At 34.7% G+C, this 20970-nt stretch overlaps 1 protein-coding gene across 2 annotated transcripts; it reads right to left on the reverse strand.

Moving 5' to 3' along the window:
- Positions 1-7899: 7899 nt before the first annotated feature.
- LOC131030490 (glucan endo-1,3-beta-D-glucosidase) lies at positions 7900-11605 on the reverse strand. 2 transcript variants are annotated; one of them, XM_057961341.2, is made up of 4 exons: positions 11031-11605; positions 9902-10866; positions 9193-9541; positions 7900-8191 (listed from the first exon to the last, which is right to left on the reverse strand). In XM_057961341.2, the coding sequence occupies exons 1-4, from the start codon at positions 11098-11100 to the stop codon at positions 8160-8162; spliced, it is 1416 nt and encodes a 471-aa protein (XP_057817324.1). In that variant the 5' UTR covers positions 11101-11605; the 3' UTR covers positions 7900-8159. The 2 variants fall into 2 exon arrangements, with proteins under 2 accessions (XP_057817324.1, XP_057817315.1); XM_057961332.2 differs by having other exon boundaries at positions 9902-10869.
- Between the last annotated feature and the right edge of the window lie 9365 nt (positions 11606-20970).

Raw genomic sequence — 20970 nt, forward strand, 5'->3', positions numbered from 1 at the left:
TGAAAATGGATAAAGATATCAAGCAAAATTCCAAAATCTACAAAGGGTAACAAGTGTAAGGATAAAAAGTAGGACTTGACCAAAAGTCATAAGGTCGAGATTTTTGGAGATGGACAAGGATTGATAGAAGTTTGAACGACCTCTACAAGTTTGCAAGAGGGAAACAAGGAAGGAAGCAAGGCGTATAGGAATCGGAATTGAGAAAAGATTATGGTTTGGAACGAAGATGGAAATAAGAAGTGCAAACCTCATGAGTTTTCAAAGTACATGGAACTTGACTAGAAATTGGGAACGACAAAATACAAAAATGTGAAAGAGGATAAGACTTTTAGACATGGAAAGGAAATAGAAGAATTCTAAATGAACTTTGCAAAAGGGAAAAGGGGAGAAAAAGGGAGAATGCATGGATGCAAAAGATAATAGGGGAGGTGAAGAGGTGAGGACATAGAAGAAGTCCTAATGTTCATCAAAATCTTATGAACCAATTATCATGAGTGTGAAGGAAATGAGAGCACAAAAAGGCCTAATAGATTTTGTAGGATTTTTTATGTGTGACTAACAATTATAAGATAAGGAAGCAACAAAAAAAGGTATATTAGTCCATAAAACCTACAAAAAAATATCAAAACCTTCCCATAACTATAACTTTCTTAAAAAAGTAACCTCTAAACATATGACAGGAATATGGAGGATGAAAGTCACAACATGGGCACTTTTGCCCTATGGGAGACCCATTTGAAAATTTCTTAGATTGATTACATATGATGGAGAAATGAGGCCTAATGCATAAGGGTTGGAACTCGAGTAATTTTTTTGCATTATCAAATTGAATTCCAACAAGTACTCCTACCAAAAGTCAAGTCAAATTTAAATATTAGTCATGTGTTCAAACAAAAAATCCTCCTAATCAATCCCAACCCTCCATCTTATTGTTGATCAGGTTGAAAGCATTGGAATACTAAGAGGGGGTGGATCAGTATTCCCATAGATTTTAAAAAATTTCTTCCCATAGATTTTAAAAAATTTCTTCTCAACTAAAGTCCTCCACAAAAAATATCAAACAAACTTGACTGATCTAGAACAGTTAATGCAAAATAAACATGAAGAACACAACCACAAGATAAACACCAGATTTTCTACGTGGAAAACCCAAATGGGGAAAACCACAGAGTGATAACTCTCAAGAGAATATAGCTATTTATATTTGTGTTTACAAAAGGGGTGGCTCACTGCCAGATTACAAAAATGACTCACTACCGGACTTCTCACTACAAATATACAAAGAAATGGCTAACTATCGAAATGCTCACTGCAACTAAAAAGGTTGAACTAAAAAAGATTGCATCTCCAAATGCATAGAATCAGTTCTTAAAGTTAAGCTCAAATTCAAACTCTACAGTAGATCTGGTTAGATATCTTTGTATGATTGTCCTACAGCAGGGCCGATAAAGGACTATTGCACCACTGCAACACTGTCTGCATTTGTTGTCCGCAACTCACACTTCACACATTGTTATCTTCACTGCTAACTCTCTTTCTCACACCACACATACCTTCGTACACTTATCCTTGTCCATGATGCTACTGCATTTGTATATGTATCTATACCGGAGAACACAAATGCAAAATAGTGTGTCGGCTATCCTCAACACGGTATCAATATGCTCATGTCGGTCTCCATAAGACTTCTACATGCTTCCTTTACAAAGTCCAATTGCCAATGCATATACTGAGATTACCGGAATGGGGCAGGGTCATCCAGACCCGAGTACCGACCCATTATTACAAGATCAATCTCAATATCTCCAAAATGTAGATTCCACGCGTACCAAGAGGACCACAATACAAATCTCGAAGAGATACTATTGATATTGACCAAGGCAACTAATACCGGGACACACAACTGATGCCAGGATCAATGAGAACGCAAAGTGCACTCAAAAATCTGGAACAAGAATCATCCAGAGATGTCCACAACACATATATCAGCAACATCATAATAAGAAATTGTACATACTAACTACATACAACCTTTCATACAACATCTAGACTAATATCCGGATCACATGCACTGTCTGGTCCAAACCGGATAGCTGGTTTGACATCAATAACAATATTCACACAAGTCTAACACTTATCATATTGTTTCCACCAATTATTGAGCACTCATTGTCTCACTCAATCTCAACCCTTCATTTTTATTCAATCTCAAGCATCAATTCATTTAGCTTACCTTAGATGCCTCTAACCCTGCCCTAGTTCATCTCATTCAATCTTAGTCACTTATTCTAGTAAAATCTCACCCCTCCATCGTATTATCTACACAATTTTAAATCGCTCAATGTCCTCATCCATAGAGGATAATTTGCAAGTACATGATGCTAGAATGCCAAAGGGATCTCATTCAAGCTCCCATCAACATAGGTGCATTCCATTTAAATATTACACAATCTAAGAGCAAAAACACATGAAGGGGAACATAACTACAACAACAAATTATAATGTTCAATTTTATTAAGCATTTGTAGCATTTGATTATTTATTTATGCTCACAGATATTTTGGGTTTTGGATGGTTTATCAAACTTTCTTGCATTTCACTCTTGTTTTGATTCAAATCTAGGACAAGTAACTGTAGACACTCAAAATTGTCATGTCTAATTAAATAAATATTTTATTTATTTAATTATCTAAGCCTAATTCTTCTATTAATTAAATAAATTTTTATTTATTTAATTAATTCATTTATCCTCTTCTAGCCTTATTTCTCATTTAAATAAATACATTTATTTATTTAAATTATCCTTTTCCTAAATTAAATAAATATTTTATTTATTTAATTATCCTACTTCTTCTATTAATTAAATAAATCTTTATTTATTTAATTAATTCATTAGCTTTTTCTACCCATGACACATGTCATTCATCTCTTAATTCATACACTACCTACCCCTTTCATTATTTTACTATTTTCTCTACCTACCCTCTAATCCTAGCCGACCTCTCTTTTTACACCTCTCAATCTTATCCCTCCATTTCATATTGTGTCTTCTATTTAAGGAGATGCTTTCTTCATTGTCAAACCCTAATGACTAATGACTGATTTTGGAGTACTTGGCTACACTACAATCCTACTTGCAACCACATTCCGTTCTTTGTTGAGCTCTTGTGCATATAAAAATCTGAGAGCAAATATATCAAGCAAGATCAATGGAGATAGGAAGAATGGAGATCAAAACCCTATTGGACATGTGATTGGTATAATCTTTGTGATTTTGAGTTATTTGCATTGTCTTAGGTAATCTTCATATGTTACGGTGGATCTTTGTTCATTGTTAGGCTAGGGTTTAGTGGTTGAATTTATTTAGCCTTTCAATATTGTTATTATTGTTATCCATTTTCACCATACACAGTAACCACAACTAAAGGATTTAAAATATCTCAACTAGGGGTAAATGGTACAAGTCTTCTATAAGAAAAATAGGAGTTTAAGGTAGATAAGTTGAGATGCACATCATTTTAATTTTTTGAAATCTTTCTATAAATATAATTTCAAAGAATTAAAAGAGAACAAATATAGCCAAAACTTAAATTATAATGCTTATAGGTAGAGTACTGCAAATTTCAAGAGAAATAAGAATCTAAGGATGAATCAAAAGAATGTCCACAATCAAGAACAAAGGGGCATAACATCCAATGTCTCATGCATCCTATGGGATCTTAATCATTATGTTAGCATCTATCCCCAAAGAAACAAATGTCAATCCAAACTCAACAATAACCCTCAACAAAGGAAAAATGGTTAAAAATACCACAATCGCCCTTGCCCTACATTCACATAGTGATTCATAACCAATAGGTTAAACCTCAAATGGTGCTATTGAGTTTCAAAGTATATGTTCTAGTCAAAAATTTAATATATTAATTGTTATTGGATTTATATTGAATGCTTCATTTCACCACAACCTTTGAAAAAGATAGGAAGGTTGTCTCAATTTATGAAACACACATGAGAATTTTATTGAAATAATCATATCTATCAAGTTCACAAATGTTTCTTTAAAGCTCAATCAATGTTGCTTAATTTTATTGTCTATATGAACTTGTGCAGATATCCCCTCTTGGTGCTTTTGATGCCATTATAGGTATTAACTAGCTATATAATCACAAGTCACAGTTGATTGCAATGCTAAAACTATTGAATGCCTAGATGAAGCTAGTGATAAAGTTTTGTGCTAAGACAACCAAATATTGATAATTATTATTAGGCAAATCTATAGCATGCAATTAAGATAGAAAAAGTTGAGAAGGATAAACCTTCAACATTTAATAAATATCCAATCCTTATGAAGTGTGAAGATGTATTACCCAAGGAGTTACCTAGGCTTCCATGAATTGAACCTATGTATAAAGCTCAATATTAAATAACCACCACAAAGCTATTTGAGAATAAAGTAGAAACATTATAAGTATTAGTCACTTAAAGATTGTTTTCTTATGTTTCTTTAAGATCATTACCCCTCAAAAAAATTGGACTTTTGAAATTCCAAAAGGTAGGAAAAGAAAAGATAATGTAAGTATTGATACTAGATCTATCAAGTGCTTCATTTCACCGCAAGATTTTTAAAAGATAAGGTCATCGTAATCTATTAGACATGTGTAGGACATTTACAAAGGTAATAATGTACAAGTATAGAAATTCTTTTTGAGGCTCAATTAATATTACTTAGGCTTACTCTCTATGTGAACTTGTACAAGGCCTCTCTTAGTTCTTATGATGTCATTCTAAGTTCTAACTAGCTATACAATCACAAAGCCATAGTTGATTATAATGCTAAAACAATTGCCTAAATAGAATTAGCTTACGAGTTCTACTCCAAGTCAATAAAAGATTGATAATTATTAGGTAGATCAATGACATGTAAATGAAGAGGAATAAAAGAAAAGGTGTCAAATTTATATGGTTAAGATAGAGGAATTTATGAAGGATAGAGCTTCAATATTTAATGAATACCCAATGCTTTAGGCAATTTGAAAATGCATTGCCTTAAAGAATTGTCTAGCTTTTCTAAAACTAAGGTTGCATACCAAATAATGGCCACAAAGTTATTTGAGTAGAAATTAGACAATTTATGAGTGTAAACCACTTAAAAAACATTTTCTTCTATTTCCCTTTGGGAAATTAGGACTCATATTATGGAACAAGTACATGTCACTAAAGAAACACATTTTCGAATTTTTTGTTGTCAAATTAATACTTAAGTTTGTCCACTAATGATTGAAGACAAATAACATAATAATTGATAAATTCATTGCTTCTATGAATACATTTAGGAAGTCATACTCTTTATTTTCAAGTCCTCTTAAAAAGATCTTAGATAGGATCCTATCCTCATTGTTAATAAACATAAAGATTACCTTTTCCAATAAATAATTACAATTGTAGTGCAACAAACTCAATAATAGATATATACAAAATAAAATATTTTTAGAAATATTGATTTATAGATTAATGTAGTAACTAAGGAGGAATCAAATTGTAAGTTGAAATATAAGATAGAAGGGAGCATTAGTGTTTAGGATGTAATAGAAAGTATAACACCAATATGCGTATGGATGAGCTATAAGTATAAGAGAGTGAAATGTAAGATAAGGATGTATAACACTAGTATGTGTATAAGATGGTGTTTAAGATGTAATAGAAAGTATAACATCAATATGTGTATGGATGAGCTATAAGTATAAGTGTAACATGTTATTAGATATAATATGAGGCATAACACTAGTATGTGTGTACATGAGATGCAAGCAGAATGGAGGTGAAAGGAGATGAACCATTAGAAATAAGGCATATGTGACACAAGTGACAAAATGAGTGGTGGTTGCCTAGAATGAATATATCCACAAAAGATGAAAGAATAGATTCATTAAAAATAAAAGATATTGCAAATGACGAGGTGATGTGCTATTGCAATTGGCTAGCAAAAGTGCTATCAAGTATAAATTCATGCCAATCAAAGCACCTACAAAATCTTAGCTAAAGACGCATTGTTGAGAAAAATGTGCATTGGAAAGTGCTTTAATAAGTCTATCCAATAAGAGTGCTTTAATAAGTCTAGCCAATCAAAGCACCTACAAAATCTAAGCTAAAAACACATTGTTGAGAAAAATGTGCATTAGAGAGTGCTTTAACAAGTCCATCCAATAAGAGTGCTTTAATAAGTCTATCCAATAAGTGCAATATATTGTTTAGCCATAAGTGCAATATATTGTTTAGTCATATGTGCCATGGTCATAATAAAGTTGTTCTTCATTGTCCTTTAAATCAATCCTTTAAATTATTCTCAATTTGATTTCTAAGATCATTCCAATATAATAATGTTCTTCACTAACTTTTAAACTATCCTTTAAATTATTCTCTTTGATTTTCAAGATCATTCCAACACAATAATGTTCAAATTACACATTACAATAGACAATTATACAAAAAGCAAATGAAGATGGTAATTTTATGGCAAACTCCAAATGTCTAGAAATAAGACTATCTTAATTGGCAAAATGTCTAAAACCAATTGCATATCAAGAAATTGTGTATTTGTGTATTGGTGAATGCATTATCTTGTTTAATTATGTGAAAGTCTCATAATTTTGTGGTGAGTCAAGTGCATTAACAAATCATCGTCCAATAGAAACAATATTAGTTACCAAATGTCTGAAACCAAATACATATCAAAAGATTGTTTAACGGTGAGTGCATTCACAAGTCATCATCCAATAAATGAAGTCATTTTCCAATAATTTCAATAAAAGCAATATCTTGTTTAATTATGTAAAAGCCAATCATAATTTTTTTTGTTATTGCACTAACTATGTAAAAGCCAATCATAATTTTTTTTGTTATTCAACTGCAATAACAAGTAACAAGTCATTACCCAATAGAAACAATATAGCAAATAGCTAGAACAAGACGCATATTAAAGATAAATGGCTAAAATAAATGGCTAAAACAAGGCACATATTAAAGATTGTATATTGTTGAGTATTTGTTTAATAAAAGCAAATAGCTAAAACAAGACACATATTAAAGATAAATGGCTAAAACAAGACACATATTAAAGATTGTGTATTGTTGAGTAATTGTTCAATAAAAGCAATATTTTGTTTTTTCTCTATAAAAGCTTATCTTAATTTTGTTGTTATTTAAAACACATTAACAAGTGATTGCCCAACAGAAATAACTAATATCTTAGTTAGCAGATGTTATTCATACTCTTTTAAATAAAGTATGAAAACATGTAAATTGTAAGTATCTAAAAATATCTTCAGCAAATAAATGCAATGAATATCTTCTAGAAATAAATGCACATCTAAAGAAGATAAAGAAGACAAAATACAAATATCTAAATTCTATACATAAATGTGCATAAAGATATAATGAATCAAATACAAATATCTAAATATTAAAGTGTAAAACTATTCAATAATAAACCAAATACAAATATCTAGATACATTAAATGTGTGCCAGAAAATAGAAAATGTGCATATAAAGATTATTATATTAAACAAATAAATAAAAATATATTTTGAAAAATAAGAAAGTAATAGATGATAATCCCAAAACAAATTCCAGATATCTAAAAATAAAGATAAATGAAAAGAAAAAGAAGGTAAATTCAAATATAAATGATAAGAAACTGATTAGACATAAAGGACACATTAATAATAAACATTCAAAAATGAATATAACAATAATATAAATATAAATAAAGATGAGGCATTCAGTCATTTTCAAGAGTTCTTTCTGGTAGCACATTGAAAGGATTAAAAGGAGTGAATCTATGCCAGGTGTATGCCATTGCTAAAGTGCTAAAGTGGAAAACACAGCACAGAGAATAGGAATAGGTAATGTCAGGCGCCTTCAGAATTCCAGCTATTATATTGAATTTTTATACGCCACCCACCACGCACATGACGTACTAAGAAAAGCCAAAATACTTTTCAAATTACCCAGTTAACGTACTGACAAAATGCCCACAAGAATAATAATAATGTTTGGCAGCTTTAAATGCTACATAAGATTACATACAATATAATTTTAAACAAAGATATGCAAAGATTGAAGCGCCCCTCAATAATTTAATATAAGATTTGTAGGAAATCTACACTGCTTGATATACACACTCCCCATAACCTGCATCACATGAAATGTCACCCAATTAGTATATACTATATGCTGTAAATCTATTCACAGTATACAATCTATTCATGGCATATAAGTTCATGATGTATGTGAGTTACTCACACGAGTTAGTTTTAGTTGCTTTTACTTTAACTATGTACTTTTTCAATCAATATTTCTAATCATGTTTAATCAAATTCTATTCAATTCAAAAAATAGAATATATTAAAGGAAATTGCATGTCATAAAATCAAAATTTGCATGACAACCTCTTCTTTATTCCTCTGGGCCAAGTAAAAGAGATTAAATTTACATCTTCACCAGTGTGAAAGAGATCTCTTTATTGTGAAAAAGTACAACAATATGACAAGGAGGACACAGACAAAGAGAAAACCTGTGCTCTTTCATACCCCACAGCATCTGCCTCTTAATATGGCATCCAATGTAATCATTTGACTTGTGGTAAAACTCTCAGTACAGCATCCTATGTAACTAGTTATGGTAAGATAACAGAAAATTTGTTACTGGGATTAAGGCAGTAAATTGTAATATTTAGCCCCTTGGTTGGCCATGTTCATCCTAGTGTAGCTTAGCTTCAGTGCCTATATTACTAGTCAAATTGTTCTAGACCTTAGCCAGTGGTTTAGGGCAGGAACCCACCCAACATCAGTGATAATAGATTAGATTACAATCTCTAGTCCTGCTACAGAAAGGACATACAATCTACAGTTGTTTGAACTTATAATTTGTGCCTATCCCATTGTTTTGCATAGATTTTATTTCCCAATATTGACAGCTATCGTCACTCCACTCAAGTACTAACAAGAAAAGAGGTGCAATTCCCCAATGTACCTTAACCTTATTCCACCAATGGGTATTCAATTAATATACTAAAATGATGTGTACTATTTGGCTGGTCTCCTGTCTGGTCATGTTCTCTCAATCTAATCACACAAGTCGCAAAAAAATTTAAAATATACAGGAAGAGGAGAGAAACAGTAAGAAAAACATACTGGGATCTTCCTGTGTAAGAAGTGCTGTATTGCCGAAGTAGCAATCATAATTATTGCGAGCAGAGGATTGGTAGAATGCATTCATTGCATAAGTTGCATGAGCTGCAATGGTGTTAGGATTAAAGCAGGCACCTCCTGGCTGAATGGGAGTACAGTCCACTCCCTGCCCACATGCATAATCTATATTTTGTTGCAGAGTTTTCTGATCTACATCTGGTTTTGCAACACACCAGTACTTCTGAGTTGCTGGGGTGGTGGGTGTTACTGGTACTGGTGTAACTGGTGTCACTGGTGTTACTGGTGTCACTGGTGCCACCGGTGTGCCCGTAGAAGGTGCAGGACTTGTATTCTGCCATATCAAACATTCAATTAATATTAACACATTAGTTCCAGAGGTTACTTTTAAAACTAAGCCAAGTTACAGCAAATCATGGGATCCTTTATTATTCTAAATCCTCTAAAATGTCCTGAGCTAAAAATATTGTTCTAGCGACAGCAGAAAGATGGGCCACTCAGCCATGAGAAGAGCAAAGACGGGTTAACTAATGAAAAGAATACAAAAAAGTAACATATTCTCTGAACAAAGACCTGCTACAGAGCATTAAACCATCTAACTCCTTCTGTATTTGATGACTGATCAACAGGATGACAGGCCACTAATAACACCTTGAGTGAGCTGGGTTTAGGAGAAATAGATAAGGAACAATACCTGAGCCTTCATCAAGCCAACGTCGTAGACCATGGTCATATCTGGCTTGAAAAGTCCAAAGTTACGTTCTGCAGTGGAACCAGGCTTGAGATCTTCATTGAAGAGAGCAAAGATGTAAGTTTCGAAGGTCCTATTAGGCATCAATGGAGTTCCCACATTGGAAGTCACAAACTTGACGAGATTTCCATTATATGATAAAGCATTCTCCATATTCACAGCGGGCTGATCAATATCTCCTAATGAAGGCCACCCTGTTTCTGCCACTACAATATCAACGTCTGAAAACCCTAGAAGCTTCATAGCCGAGTAGACCGCATCCAACTGAGCAACAAACATGTTTGTATAGGTAATACCAGTGTTTTTGTCAAACACTCCAGGATTTGGCTTAAACAGAGCATAGTCCAAGGTCTTGGCAGTGAAACCAAAGTAGGGGTAAGGATTGACCATGAAAGGGGCACCGGTGGTTCTAAGGAAGTTTAGCAATGGCTTAATAATAACCCTATCATACCCACGGCGGAAACGTCCTATGGAAGGTGGCTCAGAGGCAGCCAAAATGCCCAAAGAATGAGGAGTTGAAACCTTTATCTGTTTATCCAGGGAAGCTCCAACCAGAGCAGTATGAAGGTTCTGCATAGCAGGGACAAGATGGGCTATGAGATTTTTATCTCCAGTGGACAAAACCTCATTTCCCACAGATATAGCAATGATCTTTGTGTCTGGAACACTGGGAGCTACATTGTTCTTCACCCATTCCTGAGCTACACCCAGCTTACTAAGCCCTACAATTTCATCATTAGCCACCGCCACAACTACCCCAATGTTGGTATTTGCAAAGGCCTGTAAAATAGCAGGATCTGCACCAAACAGCTTCACTCTGTCAATATTAGTGGTCTGAAGGAACTTCGCCACTTGGCTGGGAGGTGGCAGATTATCCCCAAGTGTTCCATAGTTGACACCTATGGCTTCTGCTGTGACAAAAACCCACCAAACACAAACTAACATAAGATTACAAGCAATTCAAACTGTCAAAAACACCACAGCCTTAAAGAGGCCCAAAACTCCCTAAACACTAGTTGTGCCTTAAAAGCCATAGTTTTGAAAAACTTTAAAAAAAAACGTTGCATAGTACCTGAAAGAGACATGCAGAGCACACAAGCAGTCAGCACTAGCAGCCATTCTCTCATTACAGAGTTCTTCATACCCACTACTCTGTGTTGAACACAAGACTATATACTCTGTGTTTCCTCTAGACCCAGAACACTCTTTCTGACAGCAAATACAAACAACCAAAGCTAAGGTTCTCCTAGATCAACTCAGCAACATCCCCAAATGACCGTTTACAATATGAGCATATGGGCAGCTTCTTATACGAAAGAAAAAGGGTTCTGGCACAAAATAAATAATGTATCTGCAAGAAAGCAACAGCACGACACTGTGCTTTCACAAATTACAATTCCATCGTGATTTGTCTTCTAGGGAAATCTGGGCTCTTTTTCTTATCCAACGGTCACCTGCATGAACAGATGTGCTAAAACGGGGTTACTTGCTACGCGGTTTTGACGCTCTTGTGGGTTTTCCGTTACCGTGTATGTTGGACGTGTCTTCCCATGTTACTTTTGAACCTGGGGAACAATAACTTGGGAACAGGAGTATAAAAGCTTTTCCATGCTTGGACGCAAGGAATTCCCTAAATGCACTCGATCATCAAATTCTTCCACATGGTTTATGGAGAGGGGGCTCTTAAAAGTATATTATTGTTGAGAATTTTTATGATAAGACTATTATAGATTTTTTGTAATAATTTTTTATGAGTAAAATCTTATAGATTATGAGCTTATTATTGCTTTGTTCTTATTGCTTTGTTCTTATAGATTATGTAATAATAGGTAAGCTTGCAATTTTTAGGAGTTTTAAGAGTTGATAATAATAGGTAAGCTTACAATTATTTCTATGAGTAAGTTATCTTATATATTTTGTAATAATGGGTAAGCTTACAATTGTTTTAAGAATAAGTGATCTTATAGTATTTGTAATAATAGATAAGCTTACAACTTTTAGGAACTTTTATGAATAGACGGTCTTATATATTTTGTAATAAAAAGTAAGTTTATGAATTTTAGGAGCTTTTACTAGTAGGTGGTCTTGTGGATTAGGTAATGTTAGGTAAAGTTATAACTTTTAGGAACTTTTATGAGTAGGTGGCCTTACAGGTTTTGTAATAATAGGTAAGCTTATAAGTTTTAAGAGCTTTTACTAGTAGGTTGTCTTATAGATTTTGTCATAATAGGCAAGCTTACAACTTTAAGCTCCAAATTTCAAAAATATGATGGTCTCATGATTGTTGTTTAGCAATGATAAATGTTAAATCTACAACTACATAGTTAAATTTTAATAATTATTGATCAAAATTTAAAAAGTTATAACAATATGGAAATCTAAAATCTAAAAATTTGATGCAAGAGCATCTGATGGTGTAAGGGCAAATCCTGCATCACCCAAAAAAAAATTCCTTTTTGTTTGTTTTCTTTTAATGTTTTTGCATTTCTAGATACCCATTTGGGTGAATAAAATATTCCAACTTTTAGAATTGTTTTGCTGCTTTTACTTGCCAACCTGCTATTTTAAAGTTATTCACGTTTCAGTTTCCCGAAAAAACTGCTAAAAATTCTTCGGAGTCAGATTTGAAGAATTAAACGGTCTTGAATTGTCCCAAAAAGGGTAACAATCGGCGGAGCATCTTCTCAGCATACTCTTCACTCTGAGAGCTTTCCAACGCTTCAAACGGCGTGTAAATCCAACTCTCGAATCAAAAGTTATGGCTGTCGAAAGTTGGATAATTTTTCGGAAAGTTTCTAGTTTTCAAATTTGACTCAATTTTGAAATTTAGATTTTATGTTTTGGCACTAGATCGCCAAATTTTAATATTTAAATTATAATTTTGGCTCCACTCCGTAGGGAGGCTATTTAGGTCCCATTATGAGGAAACTTGTAATGGTGGTTGGATGATAGTTTTAGAGAGTTGGTTTGGGTTGGAAAAATTGTTTTGTAAGAGAAAGGGTTTTCCAGAATTTGTATCAATGTAATGTGTTGCAGCCTGTGAGGATTTATTCCTTTTGTTTGTGATTGCATGTATGAAAAAATATTATGTAGACACATAAATCTGTCCAATAATTAAATAAATATTTAATATTTGTTTAATACACTAATATTCCTCTGTTAATTAAATTTACATTTAATTAATCCACACAACCCCTATTCTGCTATTTTAATTAAATAAATTTCAATAATTTATTTAATTTAAAATTGTTAGCTATAGTCCAACTATTAAATAGATTTTATCAATTTATTTAAACCCCCCTTTCCTCTCATTTAAATAAATTAAACATTTATTTAAAAATCACAAACCAAATCCCTATTTAAATAAATTAATATTTATTTAAAATCTTCATCCACATGCATTCTCCTACGAATGCAAGTTGCACACATTTAAATAAATTTATATTTATTTTAAAAAGTCTATTTATCCTTACCCACTTGCATTCTCCTACAAAGCCCACTTGCCCACTAATCATTCTTCTAGAATCTTCTAATCCCTTCTAATTAGTATAATCCCACTTCTAATCATTTGCACATTCCTGATCCCAAGTTAATCACATACCCATCATCTCACCCATGAAGGACTCTTACAGAGTCTTAAATGTTTCCCTTCTTCAACACACTAACCCACATGGGTCTTATCTCTTTGGTCAAAGCCTAACCATGGGTAAACCTTGCATAAGGGCTTTATCCAATAACCCAACCACATGAGGTTACCCTCATGTCATCTCAAGTATTAAATGCTTCTTCCCTCTCCTCCCAAGCCCTCTCATGGCGACACTTGTCATCATTGCATTGGTTTGAAAGTGTCACATGGATTGAGAATCATGCAATCCTAGCCCTTCACAAGCCAAATCAATCTTGACCCTCCAATCCACTATTTTGCCTATAAATAGAACCCTCATCCTCAAGTAAAGGAGGAAGCATTTTAGCATTGTTACTATAGTTAAATAGCACTTGCACTTGAGCTTTCTCATAGCACTACTAGTCTTAGCATTTCATCTTCAACCACTTTCAATCCTTCATTTGGCATCCATGGTTTCATGCTAAAAACTGAGGGCCACACTCAAGCATAGCTTTGGATCTTGGAGAGGAGAATAACAAGGGAGAGCCACCAATCATCTTAGGGAGTCTTCTTGCTCCTCTTTTATTGCGTTTATGTTGTCTTTGTATGCTTTCATTCTCTCTTGATATGCATTTTGTTGGATCTCAAATCAACAGATTGGATAGGTTCTAAGGAAATTCCAACTCCTATTATCAAACCCTCCAATTTGACCTGGTCAACTTATAGAGTGAACCTATTTGGTTACTAACTCCCTCACTTTAGGCTCTGCAAGACCTAGGACCTATTCACTAGTGGTTTTCGATGACTAATGCTTTTTATAGCAAATTGAGTATCCTGATCTAAATTCTTCCCTACTTTAGAATGGCATAGGTTACTAGGATAGGTGATTATAGATGAGTTCAAGATTGTTGTTGTGGAAGCTATTCGATCTTTGTACTTGAAATTTATATGTATGTATACTATTGCTAATTAGTCTTATTATTCCTACTTACTTATCCTATCGTTTTAATGCAAAGGTAATTAATATGGTAAAGGTTGTGATTTGTGAATGACCAGTATCTTTCTTGTTATTTGGGCTACAGAGTCTTATATTTCTCTAGGACTTAATGTATGATTTGTGAGAGTTTTTAAACCTACCCCCTTTGGTAAATTTGTCAGTTATTGTTTCTTATGAGATCTGCTAAGTGTTTATATCATAAACCGCCTGAATGAATTTAACCCTAACCTTAAGGGACCATTCAAGGAAGAACTACAAGGAACAATTACAATCCACGAGTAGATCTTTTTAATCCAAATTTATAACATAGGAACATAGACTTCGCTATAAGAATATGAATAACCTTTTCTCCTTTAGATAATATCACAAACAACTGCCTACAAAAAATGAGATAATCCACAGCACATACGCAGAAGAAAAACAACTGATTGTATTAAAAACTTCAAAAAATGGCACAATAGTATGTCAGAGGCTATAGTATCTATCCAGTTTCTAATATTCTAATAATGTCTTTATTTTACAAAATTTGCTCATATAAGTATGTGAGCAACACCTATTCTATGAGAAGTTATGTCCCTTCATCATTAACAATCTGATTACAATTTCTTAACAAAGTGAAAAATAAAAAGATTAAGCATGTCGAGATGATTAATGTAACTGACATTCTTATAGCATCTAGCGGCCACACTCTTCCTCTTCATATCTGTCTCCAATGAAAAGAGATCAAACACTGCCTGGTTGACATGTGGGGCTACATCTTCATCTTGGTTAAATCTAGCCATGGCTTTCTCCTTAATTTGTGCAAATTCTTTTTTCCATTGCTCTAATGGAGTTAGTTCACCTTCCTTGTAGACAACCGGTATTGCTGCAACACAGTCCTCGTCCAATATTTGGAGGTCTTTATTTAATGTGTCTGCATATTTGTCATGCTCTACCAGGTATTGGTCCCCTTGAACTCTTTCTTCTGCAGTCATGGCCTCATTATCTTTCAATACATCTTGCAATCTCACCCTCAATCTCTCATGCTCTTTTAGAGCTTTCACAGTCCCTATGTATACTTTCCAATATTGGTTAGCATGTGGCAACATAGCTTTGAACCTGTGCTCAATGACATCATTTGCCAATTTGTTCATCTTCTGTTGGGCATTAGTCAATTGCTTTGCTAACTTTTCAGTCTTTATCCTTAGTAGGCAGCATCTGATATAGCATCTAAGACCCTTAGGTCGAGTTGAAAACCCATATCTAGTTCATATCCCCCCATAATAGGAGTCTTTTGTGACAACTGTCCTTGTAGCCTCTGGATTTCTTTAGTAGCCTTCTCATACAAGCCTCTTTAAGTGTTGTTCTCCTTGACCAAAAACTTTGTTTGTTCCTGATTCAGTTTTGCTACATCCATATTCAACTTGGCCGTGATTCTGGGATCAGTTTTCCTAACCTGCTAGATCATCAGGTGGCCAAAAACTTGATCTATATCAACAAGTATAGGTCTCTTCTTCTTCAGATACAAGACCCATATTATGAGAGCCTTTTGATCTAGATCATAGCCTGAGCCCATAAAGATCTTGTCTATCTCCTCTAGTATGATCTGCCTATTGGGATCTTGCTTCTTGAGGAAACCGTCAAATAGTAATGCAGACCTCATGTCCCACCCTGAGTAGATTAGCACACCAGCATCCTTGAGTAGCTGCCTTCCTTTCTCAGGTGTCATTTCTCTTTTAGCAAGGTCCACCTCTTCTTGTAACCTTTGGGCTTGTTCCTCCTTTGTTTTCTCTTTCATAGTATTCCTAATTTGTATTCCTTTATGCTAGTATAAAAATGTGTCGAACTCTCTAGAGGAAATGAAATCATCATCAACAATGAAATCTTCATGTTCAAACATCCTTATATCTCCAACATCTTGGACATTGTATTGTCTCGTCATCAAATCCATCTGCACACCATCATCAAATCCAAGAGGGTATTCTTCTCTAGCGGAGTCAACTGGAATAACATTAGAGATGGATTGTGGAGACAGTTTCAAGCCAAGGGCTCTGCATCCCTGACAGTTTTGATAGGCCCCCTATAGACATAGGCAGGCACTCCCTCAAGCAACTCTAGCTCATGCTCCATAAGTTTGTTTGTTGCATCTAAGGGATCTTTGATGTTTTGAAGCATGTCCTCATTTATTCTCCCTCAGAAGAGTTTCCATTTGTAGGCTTGTAACACTCGCTCATACTTAGCCCTTTTTTCATTAGCTTCTTCCCTTTTCATGTTTTTGATGAAATCATCAGGTATGAGCGACACATGCTCTCCAGCCTTAAGTTTCTGGGATGACCTTGCTGCCCCTATGTATCCCTCGGGATCAAAGTTTGGCCTAGGGTCACCTTCCACCATCTTATAATAATTCAATTTATTTTGTAGCAAACTGTAGCTCTTCGAACTTTTGACAATGAAATCTGAAAATACCAGTAATCCAGGCACAATGGATTGTTTTCCATGGTCAGTCAAGTGTTGGGCACTTACTATTGACAATTGCCTGACAATCTCTAAGCATGCTACTCTATTAGGCACGGTGATAGGAAATACATATGGTTTTCCTTCAAATCCATACACTCTTATTTGAGTGTAATCCGAAAAGCAGTAAAAATCTGCCCAGTTGTGCTCAATTGCGGTATCTTCACCATAATCTTTTGACCTTAAGAATCTCTAAATTTCAGGAGACAAGACATGATCACACGGGTATCCCAACAATTTGTATAGTGTCTTAACAAAGTACTCCTCGAAATGCCAGTATTGGTTGTTGTTGTATCTTTGGTCCCATGAAGATGTCCATAGTTGCATAGGCTTCCTTATCCCAGTCTTAGCATATGCCTTGATGCATAACTCATCTAGCCATAGCCCTTTGTCTTGTCCAACGTACAACAACATGTGCATAACAACATAATAGTACTTGAAATGCACATTAATCACATCTCCTTTCAGTTTTTCTAGTCCATGATTGATGGCATCAACAAGATAAGTAGAAAAATCAAATAATTGGGGATCTTTAGATTGCAAATCTGCATAGATGACCATGGCCGCTATATCCATCAAGGGATGAGCCTCTATTCCCAGAACTTGAGCAACATAGTAGTATGTATACTTGAAGTAAGGATGAAACAAATTGACATCATAAGGAGCTTTTTCATCTTTACCAAATGGTACTATCGACCCTATAACCCTGGGTCTATGGATAGGGAGTCTCCACCTCTTATAGATGTCCTCAAGGTTGAAGTACTCTTGTGCCAATTTATTAGTATCAACTTGCTCTTTGAATCCCCAATCCAGATTAAACACAGTATCAATAATTTCCCTAGTAACTGATAGTATTGATTCCCTCGTGTAATCATATATAGTTTTGGTCCTGGGGTCATAATTGTTGGCTAGGGATTTCATAAGTTCAACATTAACAAAGACATTAGCTACTGCTAGTTTTCCCAAATTTAGTCCCCATAGATTGTTTACGGGTTCAAGTGCATTCCTTCTAACATATCCAAAAACAAACAACTCATGGCCTCTTATCTTCGTCCATATATCTCCAAGATGCTCAAATCTGTCTTCTAAACCCTCCTCATTAGCCTTAACCTTTTTAGACCCGAGGCTTGATGAGGGACATTGATCAATCAAATCTTGGGCCAGTGAACGCCCTTCCCTCTTTTGTCTCTTAGGTTTATCATCTATATATTGGGTTTCTTTTGCTTTCCTAACCTTGCTGGCTTTTGAAGATGACGACTTCATTTTAATTACAATGTTCTGAGGGTGAAGAACTTACTTGAATTCCGAGGGCTTCTCTTGTGAATCCAATTCTGAATTGTCTAGTTCTGAATTGCTCTCTGTGAATTCTCTTAGGCACTGTCAGCAACGTATCCTTCTTCATCGATTTATTGAACATTTATGGTGAAATCACCAATTAATAATTCCAGTTAAGCAGCGGTCACATAGGTATTCATTTTGAATTTATGGTGATGTGACTTTACTGAGATTTATTTTGATCTTCGCGTCAACAGGTAATCATTCGTCTAGCAGTGTTTCAAATTTTCCATCGACACTTATTTAACATTACACTTGTGTTGTACTTTGATGAAATCATATGTCTCGATGGCTTTACCTCATGTTTTCCCGAAACATCATATTCCATCGACATCATTCTTTACTTCGGTGAAATTGACATCATCGCCCGCATATCTCTTGGTCTCATCAATATCCTCATTTCATCAAAGCCTTGCTTTAAGTGTCTGTATCGGTGTAATGTTTTATTAGTTCATCAAAATATTTCTTTTCGATGAAAATCCTTTTATCACTAAGTCCCTCCATTGTCTTATCGACGTTTGAATTCCATCAAAATAGTTCTTCATTATCCGGCCTTTGTACTAGCGTTGATTAAATTTCCCCTTTCGGTAAAAGAAGAATGCTCTCCTTCGACTTCTTATGTTCGGCCGATAACAAGTCATCGATGGCATTTTCTTGTGTTTCATCGATCCTTTATTTTTTCGATGGGAAAGTTATTTTCGGTCAGCATCTTTTGCGCCTCTTCAATACCCTCCTTTCCTCAAAATAGCTTCGTCGATAAAGTATCTGTTGGTTCCTTCAATATTACTCTTTTGGCCAAACTTCCTCCCTCGGTGAGTCGTTCACATGTCTCATCGATGTTGTAGTTTCATCGATACCCTTTATTTTATTAGTGGGACCACTTCTGATTTCCTCAATGTACTTTCTGACGATGGAACTAATGTTTTCTGTGAATCCCTTTGGAGATCCATCGTAGCCAAGGTTTATTCGATAAGTCACTTTATTGATAGGATATTGGTAGGTTTCTTCGATTGAATCATTTCGGTCAAACTGGGCATTTTGGTGAAGGATGGACACCTATTACTGACAACTTTAGTTTAGGCGATGACTTAGGGATTTTTGGTATCAGTGGGATTTTTAGGGTTTCTATCGAAATTATTAGGGACATATTTAGCCTTTTATTACTCTTTTCAAAATCATCTTAGCTCCCTATTAAACCATGGATTTTTGACATTTTTAAATATGATGCTCAACACATTTAAAGGATTTTTAGTTCATTTGTGTTGGTTTTTGGTTGGAAACTAAGTTATTAACTTTTTAGCTTTGTTTTTTACTATGTCCCCTTTTTAGTGCATCATTTTTGTGAACCCGACATGAATCCAACAGGTCACTAAATTAATTTTTTAACTAACCCTTTTTGAAACTTGAAGATTTTCATGCGCAGTTGCACTTTAGCCCTTTCGTCACGCGGATTAGTGCCTTTGTTGCACATAGTAGCACTTTTGCGTTGCGTTCTAGCACTTTTGTAAACTGTCTGTCTATTTAAGTTGTAGCCCTTTTGTTAGGATTTTAGCGCTTTTGTTTCTTTTTATAGTGTTTTTGTGTTAGTCTAGCACTTTCGTTCTCAATCTAGCACTTTTATTTTTGTTACCAGTTTAGCACTTTTATTTTTGTTACTAGTTTAGCGCTTTTGTAATAGGCATAGAGCTAAAAATTGTAACCTCAAAGAAAATTTTAGGCTTTTGAGCCCACCATTTCGACTAACACTTTGAAGGTTTTGCAGGTTCTAATATTGTATGCAGATTCTCAAGGAGTTAGTTTGTTTATTTTTCTCTTGTTTGTTACAAAATTTCTTTTTTACAAAAAGACTTAAAAGGAACCTCACATTTCAAGTTTGGTGTAAGTTAAAATAACTTCCCCATTTCCTTTGCTGCCTAAAAAGAATCTCATTTTTCCTTTGTTGGCATTAGGTTGTCATTGATGTCAACCGGTATGGCATGGTCACCTGTGAGTAAGTAGTGGTGACCGGTATGGGTGAAGTAAGTAATGATCGATATGAAGGATGGAGTGTGTAAGTAGATAGAAAAGGTATGTTACCGATACACATGAAGTGAAGCATCTACTGGTAAGCAGGACCACCAGTAACCAAGCAAAGGATAACAAGGATGTGACAACCGGTATACAAAGAGAAGTATATTGCAATCGGTGAATGGATTGAGTGGATGGACTAGTATGTTTGATGGCAAATAAACTTGATCCACTGACAAAGAAGAGGTTAGCAGATATGAAGGTCCACCGATGATAATATGTTATACCGACAAGGTTAGTTGAACCAATAGTGTGTCTTGGTCGGTAGATGATGCTAAACTGACATTGCGGACTGAATAGAGATGGATGTTGACGAGGATGATAGGTGGACACCAGGTGGTGAGAACGCAGAGGTTGGTGAAGTGTTCATCGATGTGGTACTTGACGAATAGGTAGGCATTAATGGAGAGCCCACAAATCATGGGACAATGGCAAGATGTTGTGGCTCAAGGGAGATAGAGTGGCAAGGTGATTGAACTGATCTTGCAAGATGATCTGATCCTTGTGTTCGTTGAC

This window comes from Cryptomeria japonica, chromosome 4 (assembly GCF_030272615.1).
Source record: "Cryptomeria japonica chromosome 4, Sugi_1.0, whole genome shotgun sequence".
In the NCBI taxonomy this organism is placed as follows: domain Eukaryota; kingdom Viridiplantae; phylum Streptophyta; class Pinopsida; order Cupressales; family Cupressaceae; genus Cryptomeria; species Cryptomeria japonica.

Coding starts and splice junctions, on each gene's coding strand:
- LOC131030490 (XM_057961332.2), bottom strand. CDS start 11,100: ATGAAGAACTCTGTAATGAGAGAATGGCTGCTAGTGCTGACTGCTTGT. Junction 10,870..11,030: donor GCTCTGCATGTCTCTTTCAG/GTACTATGCAAC, acceptor TTTTTGTCACAG/CAGAAGCCATAGGTGTCAAC. Junction 9,542..9,901: donor TTGGCTTGATGAAGGCTCAG/GTATTGTTCCTT, acceptor TTGATATGGCAG/AATACAAGTCCTGCACCTTC.